Source organism: Schistocerca americana, chromosome 3, assembly GCF_021461395.2.
Source record: "Schistocerca americana isolate TAMUIC-IGC-003095 chromosome 3, iqSchAmer2.1, whole genome shotgun sequence".
Taxonomy (NCBI): domain Eukaryota; kingdom Metazoa; phylum Arthropoda; class Insecta; order Orthoptera; family Acrididae; genus Schistocerca; species Schistocerca americana.
The window spans coordinates 322,941,209-322,958,701 of record NC_060121.1 but is presented as its reverse complement, the minus strand read 5'-3'; the positions used below and the strand labels follow the sequence as shown (position 1 = coordinate 322,958,701).

At 37.8% G+C, this 17,493-nt stretch overlaps 1 protein-coding gene across 1 annotated transcript in view; it reads left to right on the top strand.

The window, feature by feature from the left end:
• The window catches only part of LOC124605518 (ABC transporter G family member 20), a 408,656-nt gene extending 392,842 nt beyond the window's left edge, over positions 1-15,814 (top strand). The window contains exons 13-17 of the mRNA XM_047137261.1: positions 9,047-9,117; positions 11,268-11,356; positions 13,071-13,247; positions 13,363-13,449; positions 14,451-15,814. Of these exons, the coding sequence (XP_046993217.1) occupies positions 9,047-9,117; positions 11,268-11,356; positions 13,071-13,247; positions 13,363-13,449; positions 14,451-14,665 (639 nt within the window). The 3' untranslated portion in view covers positions 14,666-15,814. The remainder of the gene's footprint in view (positions 1-9,046; positions 9,118-11,267; positions 11,357-13,070; positions 13,248-13,362; positions 13,450-14,450) is intronic.
• Positions 15,815-17,493: the final 1,679 nt, after the last annotated feature.

The following is a 17,493-nucleotide window of genomic DNA, read 5'->3' as shown; positions in this document are numbered from 1 at the left end:
AATGAGTGCCTTGTAAGCAATCTCTTTCGCAGACCGATTGCATTTTCCCAGTATTCTGGCAATAAACTGAGGTTTACCACCTGCTTCACCCATGAGTGAGCCTATGTGTTATTCTATTTCATATTTCTACAAAATGTTATATCCAGGTACTTGTAGGCATTGGCTGATTCCATCTGTGACTTGTTGATGTTATAGTCATATGATACTTCATTTCTTCATTTTGTGAAGTACAAAATTTTACATTTCTGAATATTTAAAGCAAGTTACCCAACTTTGCAGCACCTTGAAATCTTATCAAGACTTGACTGAATATTTATGCAGTTTTTTCAGCAGTAATTCACTATAGATAACTGTGTCAACTGCAAGTAGTATGAGGTTACTATTAATATTCTCCACAAAATCATTAATATACAAAATGAACAGCAAGGGTCCCAACAAATTTCTGTGGGGCATACTCAAAGTTAATCCTACATCTGACAATAACTCTCCATCCAGGATAAACTGCTGCATCATCTCTGTCAAAGAATCCTCAGTCGAGACAAAATTTTTTTCTTGAACCTCATATGATCATACTTTTGACAAGAAGTGTAGACATGCCACTGAGTCAAATGCTTTTTGATAAGAAATACTGCATCTACTTGATTACCTTCATCCAAAGCTTTCAGTATGTTATGTGAGAAAAGTGTGAGTTGCGTTTCACATGATCAGTGTTTCTGGAATCCATGCTGGTTTGCCGGCCGGAGTGGCCGAGCGGTTAAAGGCGCTACAGTCTGGAACCGCACGACCGCTACGGTCGCAGGTTCGAATCCTGCCTCGGGCATGGATGTGTGTGATGTCCTTAGGTTAGTTAGGTTTAAGTAGTTCTAAGTTCTAGGGGACTTATGACCACAGCAGTTGAGTCCCATAGTGCTCAGAGCCATTTTTGAACCATGCTGGTTGCCATGGAGGAGGTTATTCTGTTCAAGTTAACTCATTATGTTTTAGCTCAGAATATGTTCAACAAATTGATGTAAGGGATATTGGACAATAGTTTTGTGGATCACTTCTACTACCTTTGCTGTAAATGTGTGTGATCTGTGCTTTCTTCCAGCAACTGCATACAGTTTTTTGTTTGAGGTATCTGTGACAGATTACAGTTAGAAGATTGGCAAACTCAACTGGAAATTCAATATAGAATCTGATAGGGTTTCCATTGGACCCTGGAGCTTCCTTCATTTTAGCTGTTTCTCAACACTACTGACCGTAACGCTTTTTTCACTCATCCTTCCAGTGGTACAAGGATTTAATTGCGACATTTTCTCCTGGATTTTTCTTTGTAAAGGAACGTTTGAAAAGGGAGTTGAGTATTTCAGTTTTCTATCCTCAATTTCAGTTCTTGCTTCATTCGTAAGTGACTGTACACTAACATCAGGTGCCACTGAACAACCTTTACATATGAGCAGAATTTCTTTAGGTTTTGTGAAAGATGATTTGACAATATTCTGTGATGGTAGTTACTGAAGGCTCCACATACTGCTCTCTTGACAGCCAGTTGCTTTTCATTCAGCATCTCTCTATCTATAGCCCTATGCTTTGTTTCACACCTATTAAGCAGTAGTCTCTGTTTCTTTAAGATTCTTTACAATGACTCTACACCATGGAACTATTATACTACATGCATATCAATCCAGTGTGTGGTCAACTTTTTTTAACCTGAGCCATAGGTCATCTACATGCTCCTGTCCTGTGCTGAAAATTTCAAGTTCCTCATTGAGATGTGACACTATTGCTTTCTGATCTAGTTTATTGAACATCCGTATCATTCTACTTGTTTTAGTTGTCCTTTGTACTCTAGTAATCATTGTGCCAAAACTGCACTGTGGTCACTGATACCTGTTTTGATGTGGACACACTCAAACATACCAGGTTTACTTATTGCCATTAGATCTCATATATTCCCATCACGAGTAGGATTCCAAACTATTTGTTCTAGGTAGTTTTCAGAGAAGGCATTTACTGATGTTTCACAGGATGTCTTGTCACACCCACCACTATCAAAAGTATAATTTTCCCAGTTGATGTTTGGATGATTTAAGTCTCCACTGATGATTACTGTATGAGTGGGAAACTTACATACTACCAAACTGAGAAGTTCTCTAAAATTTTCAGTTACTATAGGAGGTGTGTCAGGTGGGCAACAGAAGGATCCAGTTACCATTTTATGCCCACCCCTGATGCTGAGTCATCCCCAAACAATCTGGCATTCAGCTTCAATTTTTGTCTTGGTGGATTTGAGTTTCTTGACTACTGCGACAGACATATACCCTCCATTTCCCATTAGCCTATCCTTTCTATAAACACTTAAATTCTCCCCAAAAATCTAACTGTTGCCAATTTCAGATTCTAATCAGCTTTCTGTGCTTAACATTATGTGAGATTTAGTGCTTTTCAGGAGTTGTTTGAACTCAGGCACTTTGTTGTGAATGTTTCAGCAGTTAAACTACTAGGCTATTAATATTTTCATCTCTGTGGGGCATTCTTAAGGGCCTTATGCTTCTCAGTCTCCTGCAGCTGCCATGTTGCCTAATCTAAAACACCCTTGTGTCCATCCCACACACAGAGTCATGTACCTGCTTATCAGCCTCTGATTTTTAGTGCTCACCTGACCCTTTAGGGGTGCCCTACAATTCTCAACCTCACAGCACAAGTCCAGAATTTCACAGCCTAGCTAGTCACAGAACCTTCAAAGTTCAGTCCTTCCACTCGACTCAGAACCAGGAGTCCATGATCAGTTCTGGAGACAATGCTGCAAACTGCAAGCTTTGTCGAAACTCTATGCACAAGGCTAGTCTTCTCAACCTTTTCTGCCAGTCTCAGGAATGATCCAGGTATGACCTTGAAGACCAGACAACAGGCATTCACCCCAATGTGCACCACAATCTGTAGTTGGTTGCACCCTGTTCCCTCAGCGTCTGCTGGAACAGACTCTTCAACATGTTGAATGAGTCTCCCAGGCATACACCCTGAGTGCCGCTGGTGTTCCATCCTGTCTTAATGGCCATTTCCCTAAGCGATACCATTATTCACCATACATTTGAACTGCTGACCATTAATAGGCCCTATCCTTTTGCATTTTCTTCCCCTTGACATGGGACAAAGCAGGTTTCCCCAAAAGAGGTGAAGTGAGCCCCACTGGCTCAATTTCAGTTTCAGTGAAAGACACCTCAAACGGTTTGGTTAGGGGGATTGGTAGATTAGATTAGATTAGTACTTGTTCCATATATCATGAATACAACACTTCGTAATGATGTGGAACATGTCAAGTTAATAAAAGGTGTCCATACAAGATACATTACACAAAATATTACATGACACTTTGTAAAATTTTTTTTTTTTTTTTTGTGTAGGAGGTTGGGGAAATTACTCACTTACTATATCCAAAAATTCATCTAATGAGTAGAAGGAGTTGTCATGAAGAAATTCTTTTAATTTCCTTTTAAATGCTATATGGCTATCTGCCATACTTTTGATGCTATTAGGTAAGTGACCAAAGACTTTTGTGGCAGCATAATTTACCCCCTTCTGAGCCAAAGTTAGATTTAACCTTGAGTAGTGAAGATCATCCTTTCTCCTAGTGTTGTAGCCATGTACACTGCTATTACTTTTGAATTCGTTCAGATTATTAATAACAAATTTCGTAAGTGAATATACATATTGTGAAGCTACAGTGAAGATCTCTAGCTCTTTAAATAAGTGTCTGAAGGATGATCTTGGATGAGCTCCAGCAATTATTCTGATTACACGCTTTTGTGCAATGAACACTCTTTTACTCAATGATGAGTTACGCCAGAATATGATGTCATACGAAAGCAGAGAATGAAAATAGGTGTGGTAAGTTAATTTACTCAGATGCATATCACCAAAATTTGCAATGACCCTAATAGCATAAGTAGATGAACTCAAATGTTTCAGCAGATCCTCAGTGTGTTTTTTCCAGTTCAACCCCTCATCAATGCATACACCTAGAAATTTTGGATATTCTACCTTAGTTACCGATTTCTGATCGAAGTCTATATTTATTAATGGTGTTATTCCATTTACTGTGTGGAACTGTATATACTGCATTTTGTCAAAGTTTAATGAGAGCCCCTTTGCAGAAAACCACTTAATGATTTTCTGAAAAACATCGTTTACAATTTCACCAGCTAATTCTTGTCTGTTGGGTGTGATAGCTATACTTGTATCAGCAAAAAGTACCAGCTTTGCATCTTCGTGAAAATAGAATGGCAAGTCATTAATATATATTAAGAACAGCAGAGGACCCAAGACCAAACCTTGTGGGACCCCATTCTTGATTGTTCCCCAGTTTGAGAAATCACCAGTTTTTTGCATATTATGTGAACTGCTTATTTCAACTTTCTGCACTCTTCCAGTTAAGTATGATTTAAACCATTTGAGCACTGTCCCATTCATACCACAGTACTTAAGCTTATCTAGAAGTATTCCATGATTTACACAATCAAATACCTTTGATAGATCACAAAAAATCCCAACGGGTGACTTCCGGTTACTCAGAGCATTTAATATTTCATTAGTGAAAGTATATATAGCATTTTCTGTTGAAAAACCCTTCTGGAAACCAAACTGACATTTTGTTAAAACTTTATTGTTACAAAGGTGTGAAGATACTCCACAATACATTACTTTTTCAAGAATTTTGGATAAGGCAGTCAGAAGAGAGATTGGGCAGTAGTTGTTGACTTCAGATGTATCCCCTTTTTTATGCAGTGGTTTAACAATGCCATACTTCAGTCTATCTGGAAAAATACCCTGCTTCAGAGAGTTATCACATATGCGGCTAAGAATCCCACTTATTTCCTGGGAACAAGCTTTTATTATCCTGCTGGAAATGCCATCAATTCCATGTGAGCTTTTATTCTTGAGGGCGTTTATTACCTTCATAATTTCAGAAGGAGAGGTGGGTGGAATTTCAATGGTATCAAATGGTGTGGGTAAGGCCTCTTCCATTAACTGCCTTGCTTCTTCTAATGAACATTTAGATCCTATTTTCTCTACAATATTTAAAAAATGATTATTCAAAATGTTTCCGACATCCGGCTTGTTGTTTATCAAGGTTCCATTCGCTTTGATGGTGATGCCATAATCCTGTACTCTTGGTTGCCCTGTCTCCCTTGTAATAATATTCCAAATTGCTTTGATTTTGTTATCAGAGGTATTAATCTCAGACATGATGCACATGCTTCTGGACTTTTTAATAACCTTTCTTAACGTAGCACAGTAGATTTTGTAATATTTGGCTGTTTCTGGGTTATTACTCTTTCTTGTTGTTAGATACAGTTCCCTTTTGTGGTTACAGGATATTTTTATTCCTTTAGTAAACCAATGCTTTTTGCATGGTTTCTTATAATTAGATTTAACTACTTTCTTGGGGAAACAGTTTTCAAATTCTCTTACAAGTGTATCGTGAAATAAGTTATATTTTAAATTAGAATTCTAACTGCTGAAGATTTTCTCTGAAATTTCTAATTGTTGAGTCATTAATTGAACGCACAACTTTGGAGGGTAGTTTTGAATTACTGAATGGAGCTATGTCATATACTGTAACTAGCTGAGCAACATGATCAGAAAGCCCATTCTCAACAGGACAAAAATTTATGTTTTTTTTAAACCTACCTTGATCTATAAAAATGTTATCTATCAAGGTACTGTTGTCCTTTACTACCCGGGTAGGAGTCCACCTCCGGTAGCTGAGTGGTCAGCGCGACAGACTGTCAATCCTAAGGGCCCGGATTTGATTCCCGAGGGGCTGGGTGTTGTGTTGTCCTAATCATCATCATTTCATACCTATCGACACGCAAGTCGCCGAAGTGGCGTCAAATCGAAAGACTTGCACCAGGCAAGCGGTCTACCCGACGGGAGGCCCTCGTCACATGCCATCATCATCACCCGAGTAGGAAAATTAATGACAGATGTCAAATTGAATGAACCGAGCAAGACTTGCAGGTCATTCTTCCTATTACACTCTTTCAGTGAATCAACATTGAAGTCCCCAAAAATAATAATTTGCTTTCCCCTATCTGACAGATAGCACAACAAGGCATCCAAGTTTTCCAGGAATTAATGAAAGTTTCGTGAAGGGGACCTATATACTGTTACGATTATAAAAGAGCCCTCCTTCAGTTTAAGTTGACAGACACATGCTTCTATATGTTGCTCTAGACAAAACTTTTTTCTATCTAAGCTTTCTACACATTGATAACTTTTGACATATATGGCAATTCCTCCTCTCACCATATTCTCTCTACTCATATGTGCAGCTAGTTTATAACCACTGATATTTACCTTTTCCATATCAGACACAATGTGATGCTCAGACAGGCATAGTATATCTATTATGTTATCAGATTCAATGTCATCTAAACAAACCAGGAGCTCATCTACTTTATTCTTCAATCCCGGAATATTTTGGTGAAAAATGGTAACATTACTTTTTACTTTAGTTTTGTGAGAAACTACTTTTTTCTTTAATCCATGAATATTTTGGTTAAATATGGTAACATTATTATTTACTTTCCTGTTGTGAGAATTTTTTGAGTTTTGGACCTCTTTAGCACTTGTCTGCCTGAACTTCTCAATGGAAACTGATGTTAGTCTAAAAAAGAGGTACATCCATGAGTACTAGTGTCCCCCCTTATGGATTTTACTAACAACCTGGCCAGTTTACCCTTCCTTTTCCTATTGAGGAGTAGGCCATGCCTTGTGAAATCCCCCCTATCAATAGCCTCGACAGAGTGGCCGTCCTACGCAACTGATCCAACTCCATATTTACCCTCCTGACAGAGCGGTTCAACTGGGGCTGATCATGCCACAAGAAAGCAGGCACCAGCCCAACATTGGTATGGGTTTCACCAGGTCACACTCAATACTGTAGCCCTGATCCCTGTCGATACTGCTTCCCACTCCACCCACTATCATTACATGATCCTGCTTTGTGAAACCCTTCCACAAGGAACCTATATCCTCTACCACCTGGTTAAGACTTGCACTTGGCTTGAAAAAGTTTGTGACCTGGTACCTGTCACCCAATTTTTCCTTCAAAACCTGGCCCACACCTCTTCCATGGCTGCTACATAGCAACAGAACTTTCCTCTTACTTTCTACTTTTTTTGAAACAGTTGGTTTCCTAGTGAGATTCTGTTGCATCTTAACTACATCTACTTCTACTGGAGCCTCTTCCTTACTTAACTGTGGTAGCAAGGCAAATCTATTGGTTGTGCCAATTGGGAAACTGTCAGACACTGTCCTCTTTCTGTGGCCCCTGTTCCCAGCTACCACTTTCCACCGCTGTTTACCCTCCTCCCCACTTAACCTCTTCAGTTCCTCCCTCGCTCTGTCCAAATCAGCCTGAAGGGGATCTAATTTTCTCCTCCTGTTCAGCTATAATCCTATCCCTTGAGCAAACCCTACAAAAGAATGGAAGAGTCTCGTTTGCTTCCCCAATTCTCACACTGCTACAATTTCCCCAATGAAACCACCTGTCACAACAGCTGCACAAAACCCCTGAACTACCTTTCCTACAGCAGCTCACACACTTAGTATCCCTGGCCCCTGTACACCCCTTACAGTATGCCTGCTCATAGTCAAGTGGATGAATACTGATGAATGATGAATAATCCATACTTCCTGCAGAGGAGAAAGGATCTGCAGGAAAGAACAGTGCTTGAGCCACCTTTGGTATCACAGCTACAGGACTCTCATGAACTCTTCCAATGCACAAATTTGCAGCATCTGCCAATCATTTGTCAGGGCAATTTCCAGTTACTCATAAATGTTGACTAACTTGTCCCGTGTTTGTGAACTACATTCACAATGGGGCTGCACTGTGATTGGCATAACATTTACAGGACAGTGAACAAGCAATTTTAAACTAAGCTTGCTGACTATCTTTTTATCTGTTGAGTTAAAAAAATTACTAATTCCATATAAGAACTGAAGCAAATCCAAAAAAAGTGAGATTTTTATTGAGGCAACTGAAAAACCTGAAGTAAAGATTACTAGTTTCCTAAAACTTTTTGAGGTTAATTATAGTCACTAACAAACTTCAAAAAAAGAGTTAATTTACAATAAATGTAAATAATATATACTGCTCTTGAAACGGAAAACTAAGTGTAAAATTTTCGAAAATATAATTTTGTAACCTCAAAAATTCTCAAAAATAAGCAATTTCTCAAGTATTATACAATGCAATTAGAGAACAGCTGTTTTGAATGAGGATAGGCCTGCAGTTCTCAAACATTTTAAAGAGCACAAATAAGCTTAAGCTTACGATTGATGATAACAGTATGAGTTTATCATGGTTTTTGCAAATGGTTAAAATTTCACAATATATCACAATACAAATGAGTATTAATGACTGGTTTAAGACCCAAGAGACACAAGCCACCCTGGCACCAAGCTCCAAGGGCCACCAGAGGCACAACAGAGGCAAAATTTCCATACAAAACATAAAACTATCAGTAGTGGTGCCTTGGGTACCAAGCTGTGTGGGGTGCTAGTGATCACCAAGCGTAAGATTTTTTTACATTTGTATCACACTTAGAAGCAAAACCTGATACATGTGAAATGTATGCCAGAAAAGTGGAGAGGGGGAGGGGGGGGGGGGGAGGGGGAGAAGAGGGGTGCCAAATGCTAAGATTAGCAGAAGTGATGCAAAAAGTAAAATATGTGAATCTAGAATTTCAAATTGGTGCACAAATCATTGTGAAACATTAAAATTTTCTGCAAGCACTCCAACAAATCTTGCATATAACTTCACAATAATTCTTTTATTTCATGAACTGAATGACTTAATACATAAGTTATATATTTGAATAGCTGGAAAGATTACCTATTAATTTTCAAATGAACAGAAATGAAGGAAATGTAAATAGTAGGCCCAAATATGTAGTGAACGTAACTGAAATCTCTGTGTCATAAATAAAGCCTGCTTTTTTGGCTTTCACTTTGTGAATCTATTTTCATAAATGCATTTTCTTATCTTTTCCAGTTCCAAGAACCTGTCTATGGCACAAATGATCCAAGTTTCACTGATTTTGTAGCACCTGGTGTTATACTCACGTAAGTCTTTTCTAGCATCGTTAACATTCATTGTACTTATACAGAATAGTTCCCCATTAAGAATAAAATAGCAAGTGAGTATATGAAATGTTATCTTTTATTCAAATTATGTACATTTATTTAAATACAGCAAAAGCAATTTACATCCTTCATTCAAAACTTGTGAACAGTAGTCTACTACCATAGTCACTGAAATGGTCTTAACAATGGAAAACATCATGAAAATAATTTCTAGCTACATGAAAGTCATTCAGAACATTACAGATTACATTTTTGTGCTTGTTCTGTGGATATGATATTAAGTGAACTTTGTAACTGCCATTTCAAATTGTTTTTAATATGTTCCTCTTAAAATACACTGCCAGTTATTTTTTAATTGGATACAGTTTGTGCTCTTTTAATTAATGGAAAGAGTCCTAAAATTGCATTTAGCTAATGACAGTTATACAATCTGTAAAATTTTAGGAATCATAGATGTAATTATGTGTTGAACATGTAAGACCTAATTTCCTTTGGTGTTTCACTGTGGATTAAAATATTAATGAAAATTTTCACTGACTTAGCTGACTCCTACTTGTTCTTTCCATACTGTATGCCAAAAGTTGTGACATAAGTTATTTAAGGAGAGGGGAAGACGAAAGGAAGTGGGTTTTAAAGGAGAGGGTAAGGAGTCATTCCAATCCCGGGAGCGGAAAGACTTACCTTAGGGGGAAAAAAGGACAGGTATACACTCGCACACACGCACATATCCATCCACACATACAGACACAAGCAGACATATTGTCTATATGTCTGCTTGTGTCTGTATGTGTGGATGGATATGTGCGTGTGTGCGAGTGTATACCTGTCCTTTTTTCCCCCTAAGGTAAGTCTTTCCGCTCCCGGGATTGGAATGACTCCTTACCCTCTCCTTTAAAACCCACTTCCTTTCGTCTTACCCTCTCCTTCCCTCTTTCCTGATGAGGCAACAGTTTGTTGCGAAAGCTTGAATTTTGTGTGTATGTTTGTGTTTGTTTGTGTGTCTATCGACCTGCCAGCGCTTTCGTTTGGTAAGCCACCTCATCTTTGTTTTTTTTATATATAATTTTTCCCAAGTGGAATGTTTCCCTCTCTCTCTCTCTCTCTCTCTCTATATATATATATATATATATATATATATATATATATATATATAGTGAGAAATGCAACAGGGGAATTGTGTAAGATATTGTAATATTAGTGGAAAGGATTTGAAAGATTTAGAGAGAGTAATGTTTCTCAGAAAAAATGAGATAGATGTGGAGAAAATAAAGAGGGAATGGGCAGGAAGGGGGCAGGTATTGAGGATACCAAGCAGTAGGGAGGGAGCAGGGTAATGTGTGTAGCTATAAGGAGAGTGCTTATTTGTTGAAACTACCCGCACTAAATATTTAATTACTTGCAAACTTGTCACTTTTCACTGCCCATTGCAGTAGCTTTAACATATTCTGTGACTGGAACTGTATGTATGTGTTTCAGGAAAAATAAAAAAAAAAATACATTGAGGATGCCACAACTGTAGCGAAACATGTTTGGGCATTAAAGCAAAACAATAACTGTGTACTTGGAAAAGGGCAGACTCAGGAACAGAGCTTAAAATTCCAATACGATAATTTATGTATTATTTGTTCAACTTTTCTTTATCTCTAATGGAAGGTGTGGAGCGAGCATAGGAAGCAAGTTCCACCCAGTATGCAGTCTGCTGCATGAGTATGAACAGTAGGCACAGAGGGGAGGGTGGGCAGGACATGAGAACAAAATCTTCAAATTTCATGCAGTTCTGGGAATAAATATGTAGTTTGTATAAGGCAGTGTGTGTGAAGGACCAAGAATTACTCCCTTACTCACTTTGAAATAAGTACATAAACAAACTGTCAGTGCAGCACAACATTCACTATGTGACTACTTGAATACTGCATGCAGTACTAAAATTGTCTGTTGGCATTTGCTAATAGCCTGAAGTCTTCCAGATTTTCACTCTTCCAGATATATGGAACAAAACAATACAAACGCAAAAATAGTATTTAGATCAGAATATAAGAAAAATCAAAAATTTCTACACCTTATCTATCTCATCTGGTTTCTTGAGTGAGTTGAACATTAATGATCAATCTTTCTTTTTTTAATTTCAGGATTGTGTTTTTCTTGGCTGTGGCTCTGACCTCATCAGTTCTTATTATTGAGCGAATGGAAGGTCTTCTTGACAGGAGCTGGGTAGCAGGTAACCTGCGCAGCAGTCACTTGATTGCTGTTACTTTATTTTTCATGCACCAGACAGGAAAACCAACACTGTTTGTCATAATGTTGCTTAATAATAAACAAGCTTAATCCTTTTTTTCACTGGATTTTGTTGTTCTGTAGATGTCCACTGGAAAAATGAAAAAATCCTTAAAATTTGACGCTAGTAGAGAATTAGACTGATTTTTAGTATAGAGATTTTACATTTTACTCTAATCCATGAAAGTGTTGCGCTGCATTGTAATCAATATATATATTGTAGTTCCATTTTATTGAAAAAGATGCTGTGCTACTCATAAATACAGTGCTGGACAAAAAAGTGAAGTATCCAGAAGGCAAGGAGGAAACAAAATGAGACTTCATGTGTGATGTTATTTCAGTGATTACAAACCCAAGTAAAACACACAAAGAATTTGGCAATATTAGCTCACTCATCAGTATGACATTTATTCTGGCCTGGATGCAGAAGCTGATGCAGTTTCAAGGAGTTAAATAAAGCCAATGTAGCCTCTATGATGTAATCTGACTCACAATTGTTATAACTGATTTTGATATCCTGGATACTGGCACTACGACCAAGTTGACCTCAAAGCTGGTCCCATACATATACTATTGGGGACAGGTCTGGGTGTTTCTTGCTGGACACAAGGGTACCTCAGTATCATGCAGACAGTTCACAGAAACACATGCCATGTGTGGGTCAGCACTGTCCTTTCAAAAATAGGCACCACAATACTGTCATATGGGGATGTAGGATGTCCATGAAACACTGTTGTGCCATCAGAGTTTCCTCAGTCACAAGCAACTGTGACCTGAAGTCATACTCAATGGCTCCCAACACAATGATCTCAGAAGTTAATGCCACAGTGCCTCTCTAGAACATTGGAAGAAAGGGACTTCTCCCATGGTTGCCACCATTCTCACCAGCTCACTGGCATCCAGGATGGTGCAGAACTATGATTAATTGCTGAACACAATGTGATGCCATTCATCAGAAGCCCATAATTCCCAGTCATGGCACCACTCCAAACACAGCAATTTGTGTTCTAGTGTTAACAGTAGCCTACACATGGGAGAGTAACTCCATAGTCTCTCTGTTACTAGTCTCCAGTGAATGATCTAGGATTCCACAGAATGTCACAGGGAGTCCATTACTTGTTTAAGTGCAGGTGAAGATGTGAAGGGGTTGAGATGTGCTTGGTGCACAATACAATGATCCTCCCTTGAGGCAGTCAAATGTGATCAAGTGGAGCATTAATGAGGAGTATGCCTGTCCTCACATTCCCATGCTGCTCAACATGGGATCACTGTCACATACAGACAACCCCACAAATCTTGATATTGCATGATACAACCAGTTGGCCAAAAGGAGACCCACAGTGAGGCCTCTTTCTGACTCTGTCAGGTGCTGATAACCATTCTTCACACATGAGTATGTGGCATCTCCGCTGGATGGTTCACATTTTCATACTCCTTATGATAAAATCCATGGCATCACAAACTGGAAGGTTTGATGATAAACTTTTCCATACATAAGACTTGAGAAGTCCGGTAACTGAAAATTTCAAATAGACTTTTGTCAGCAACAACAAAACAGTTTTAACAAATCAGTACTAGTTGACTGTAAAACTATTATAGCTCTTACACTGTTAATTTATTCCTTAATTTTTGAAGTTGATTTTAATTTTCTTTTACAGGTGTAACACCATTTGAAGTACTGTTCTCACATGTAATAACACAGTTTGTGGTGATGTGTGGTCAAACAGCTCTAGTACTAATATTTATGATTGTAGTATTTGGTGTTCAGTGCAAAGGAGACATTGGTTGGGTGGTAGTTCTGACAATTCTGCAAGGTCTCTGTGGCATGTGTTTTGGTAAGTAGGCTATAGCACTGTGGTTTTGCTATTCTATTTAAACTGAACTAAGCATTTGGTTTGTGTAACATTAATACCCAGGCAATAATTTAACTTTAATTACTTGTTTTTCCAGGATTTGTTATTTCTGCAATTTGCGAACTGGAAAGAAATGCTATTCAGCTGGCCCTGGGTAGTTTCTATCCCACCCTACTACTCAGTGGTAAGTAAAAAAAGGCCTTTACAAATGTCTGCTTGTGTCTGTGTATGTGCGGATGGATATGTGTGTGTGTGCGAGTGTATACCTGTCCTTTTTTCCCCCTAAGGTAAGTCTTTCCGCTCCCGGGATTGGAATGACTCCTTACCCTCTCCCTTAAAACCCACATCCTTTCGTCTTTCGCTCTCCTTCCCTCTTTCCTGATGAAGCAACCATTGGTTGCGAAAGCTAGAATTTTGTGTGTATGTATGTGTCTGTTTGCGTTTCTATCAACCTGCCAGTGCTTTCATGTGGTAAGTCACATCATCTTTGTTTTTAAATATATTTATCTACTAATTATCTGTAATAAATACACTGTTATAACAAAGTCTCGGCAGTTTAGGTGAAAAACAAAAGAAATTCATAACTTAACCATATAACAAAAAATAAATCAAGACAAAACAGCATATGAAATTTTAACTTTTATGTTAGCTGCCACAGTTCTTCATTTATCACTTGATATTTGCTTTATAAAATCGATCTATGAAACTTAATGTGATCTAATTGATAGAGCATTAGAATTACTTACTTTTGCTATGAGTAACTCACATTGGAGTTTAAAATGGAAGGTCCTGGTTTACTGACAGTTGGTGTTGTCTGAAATATAATAGATCAAATATCAAAATACAATAGATCAAATATCCTGTTCATTCTTTGTTTTCTATAACCTGATATGATTTGTGTCATACTGTTAGGATCTTTTTTCTACAACTGTAATAATATATTGGGAATAATTTAGCTTCTTTGTGTGTAAAGACACATAAAAATTTCCTTAGATAGTAATTAAATAAGCTATATGTCAATAATGGAACATCTAAACAAGTTTAATTCTCCAAAAAATAAAAAAAAATCTAAATGTTGAGGATACTTCTATCATTACAACATTAATATATTTATTGTGCTCTGTTGTATAAAGGTGGTGTAACAAGAAGAATCAACTATTTAACTCTTATTATCTTTCACTTCAGGTGTGATATGGCCAGTTGAAGGCATGCCAATTGTCCTGCAATACATCAGTCTGGGTTTACCTCTAACCATGGCCACCACTGGCCTCAGAAGTATGCTGAGTAGAGGCTGGACGATAACTCAGCCAGAAGTTTACAATGGTTTCATTGCCACCATCACCTGGATTGTTCTCTTCCTCACAATCAGTTTGATTGTCCTCAAAGTGAAGAGAGGTTAATCAGTATAGAAGGAGCCTTGTAGGAGTCTTAATATTTGTGTTGCTCCATGAGCATCACATTCCTTGTTGGTCTGTCAAATGTGCCAGTGATGTGGAATGACAAACACATGAAAGAAATTTGAACAGCTGCTGGACAGAATAAAGACTGCTACAGCAACAAGTGTGCCGAAGATTCCTCAGTTTTACTGTATGTGTGGTATAGTGAAACTGCAAAACTAAAGATACAGTCTCACTGACTGTGAGTGTGTGGCTGTGTTAATGGTGTATATTTTGTGTGCTTTGTGGCAGTGAAACAACCACTGCATTATATTGTGTTGGTTCTGAATGGCCAAATGTATGACCATTTACTATCATTCATCCATATTGTTTTTCAGTTTTATAATAATTTTAAAGTTCATATTAAGCATTTAAATCCCACTTTTATTTAAGCATTGGAAAAAATGGCAAGGATTTACACACATCATATTTGTATGAAAATTAATTTCGCTTTGTCAGGATTGGAAGGAAAGGAACAAACTTGTCTTTTACATTTTTGGTAGCCTACATATTATGGGGATATGAGTAAAAATCTGTATCCATCAGGAGCAACTAAAGGTGGGATATAATGTATAAGGTGCATTTTAATAAATATTTATGAAACAATGTTTACAAAAAATTTCTGAAATTATTAAATACCACTGCACCAGAAAGACTTTATCAAAAAACCTGAATTTTTTATGGATATTCTATGGTACTTCATTCAGTAATTGCTGCAGAGGCCTCTGCCCTATTTGTATGTGGCCCACAGTAGATATTTTTTTCTGACATATCTCTGGAGGCAGTCAATTTTAAATGTTATGTCAATTTAAATTGCACTTTATGTAATATTTTTTTTTTTAAGTGAAATCCTCAATATGGTCTGCAGATACAGTTCCAATTGTTTCCATGTGCTTTCAGAACAGATACAATTTTGTTTTGTGGAAATGAGCTTTGGAACAGCTCCTTCTCACAGAACATTTTGTTAATTTTTTTATAAATACCATTATTCATATTTAGTCTGTGATTTACTTTTAAGCAGTGACTGCTTTAAATATGAGAATACTTGATACTGTTGTACTTAACATTGTTTGTTCTATCTGAATCCAAACATTACATACTGTACCTCAGAAACAATAAATATATTTGTTATACTACAATGACAAAGGTATTTTTAAATTCTGTTATAGACAGATGAAATGAAATCCTACCCAACTAAATAATTTTTAAATAACCCAAGTTCCAATTGAACTCAATATTATCTTCAATGTGACCTAGTCTCCAGACACCTTTCCTGCTGATTTCACAGAAGTGGGGCCATCCAACTAATATGACCTTGCTACTATTACAGTGCTTAGTCATTAGGGGAAGGCTTTTCACTAAGATCTCATACAATGAAAGCATAATTTGACTAGTTCTTCCTTAATCACTGTGAATAGTCTTTGCTGGTTTTTGGCCAAACTAACCTAGTGCACAAATATGTGTGCTGACATACAGTTTTAATCTGCCAGATAGCTCCACATCAGTGCATAATCTACTACAGAGTGAAAATTCATCCTGGAACCCTAAGGCTGTCAATAAACCATGTTTCCACAATATCCTTTTTCCAGGAATATTAATCCCACTACGCACCAGGTAGGCAGGAGAACTTCTTTCCTGCTCAGAAGGCAGGAAATCAGGTACTGGCAGAAGTAAACCTGGAAGGCAGATAATGAGTCATTATTGGATAGCTCAGTCAGTAGAGCACTTTCCCACAAAAGGCCAGGGTCCCAGGTCCATGTCCTGGTCAGCCACATTTTTAATCTGCCACAAAATTTCAGTTTCTGGTGTAGTTGGACTTAGAGCAATAACTCAGGCGAAACAAAGACTGCGCTTTGTTGGCAGAACACTTAGAAGATGTGACAAAACCACTACAGAGACAGCCTACATTATACTTGTCCATTCTCTGCTGAAATATTGTTGTGCGGTATGGGATCCTTACCAGGTAGGATTGACGGAGGACATCGAAAAAGTGCAGAGAAGGGCAGCTCCTTATGTGTTATCATGCAGTAGGGGTGAGAGTGTCACTGATATGATACGTGAGTAGGGGTGGCAGTCACTGAAACAAAGGTGGTTTATTTTCGGCGAGATCTATTTACGAAATTTCAATCACCAACTTTTTCTTCTGAATGTGTAAACATTCTGTTGACATCCACCTATGTAGGGAGGAATGATCATCATAATAAAATAAGAGAAATCAGAGCTCAGACGGAAAGATTTATGTGTTCCTTTTTCCCACATGCCATTCGAGAGTGGAATGGTAGAGAAGTAGTATGAAAATGGTTCGATGAACCCTCTGCCAGGCACTTAAGTGTGAAGTGCAGAGTAACCATGTAGATGTAGATGTTCATTTGAACATGTCCTATGTTCAATAGCAAGGGGTAATAACTTGATTCATCTCCTATCCCCCACCCCCCACCCACCACCCTCCACCCCCTCCCCCTCCCTGCCCAACCCCAGATTCAGAAACTATACTTGATCATTTGGGCATGGTCTAAATCCCATAACACGGAAATATACCACCAATGTGGTAATGGTAAAGGTTACTAAAATTGCCTAGTATTGAATCAAGAAGTCTTATGAAACAATGCTGAACTTCCCCAAACAACTAGTCTGTTGGCATGAAAGGTAGAAAGCTATTAACAACACTAAGGAAATATTTGTGCTTGGTAGAAACTATAGTCACCAATTTCCTACTCAAAACTGAAAATAAGAAATCTATTTCAAATACGAAAAGTACAGCACAGTTACGGTCAAAGCTAAGTCATCCATAT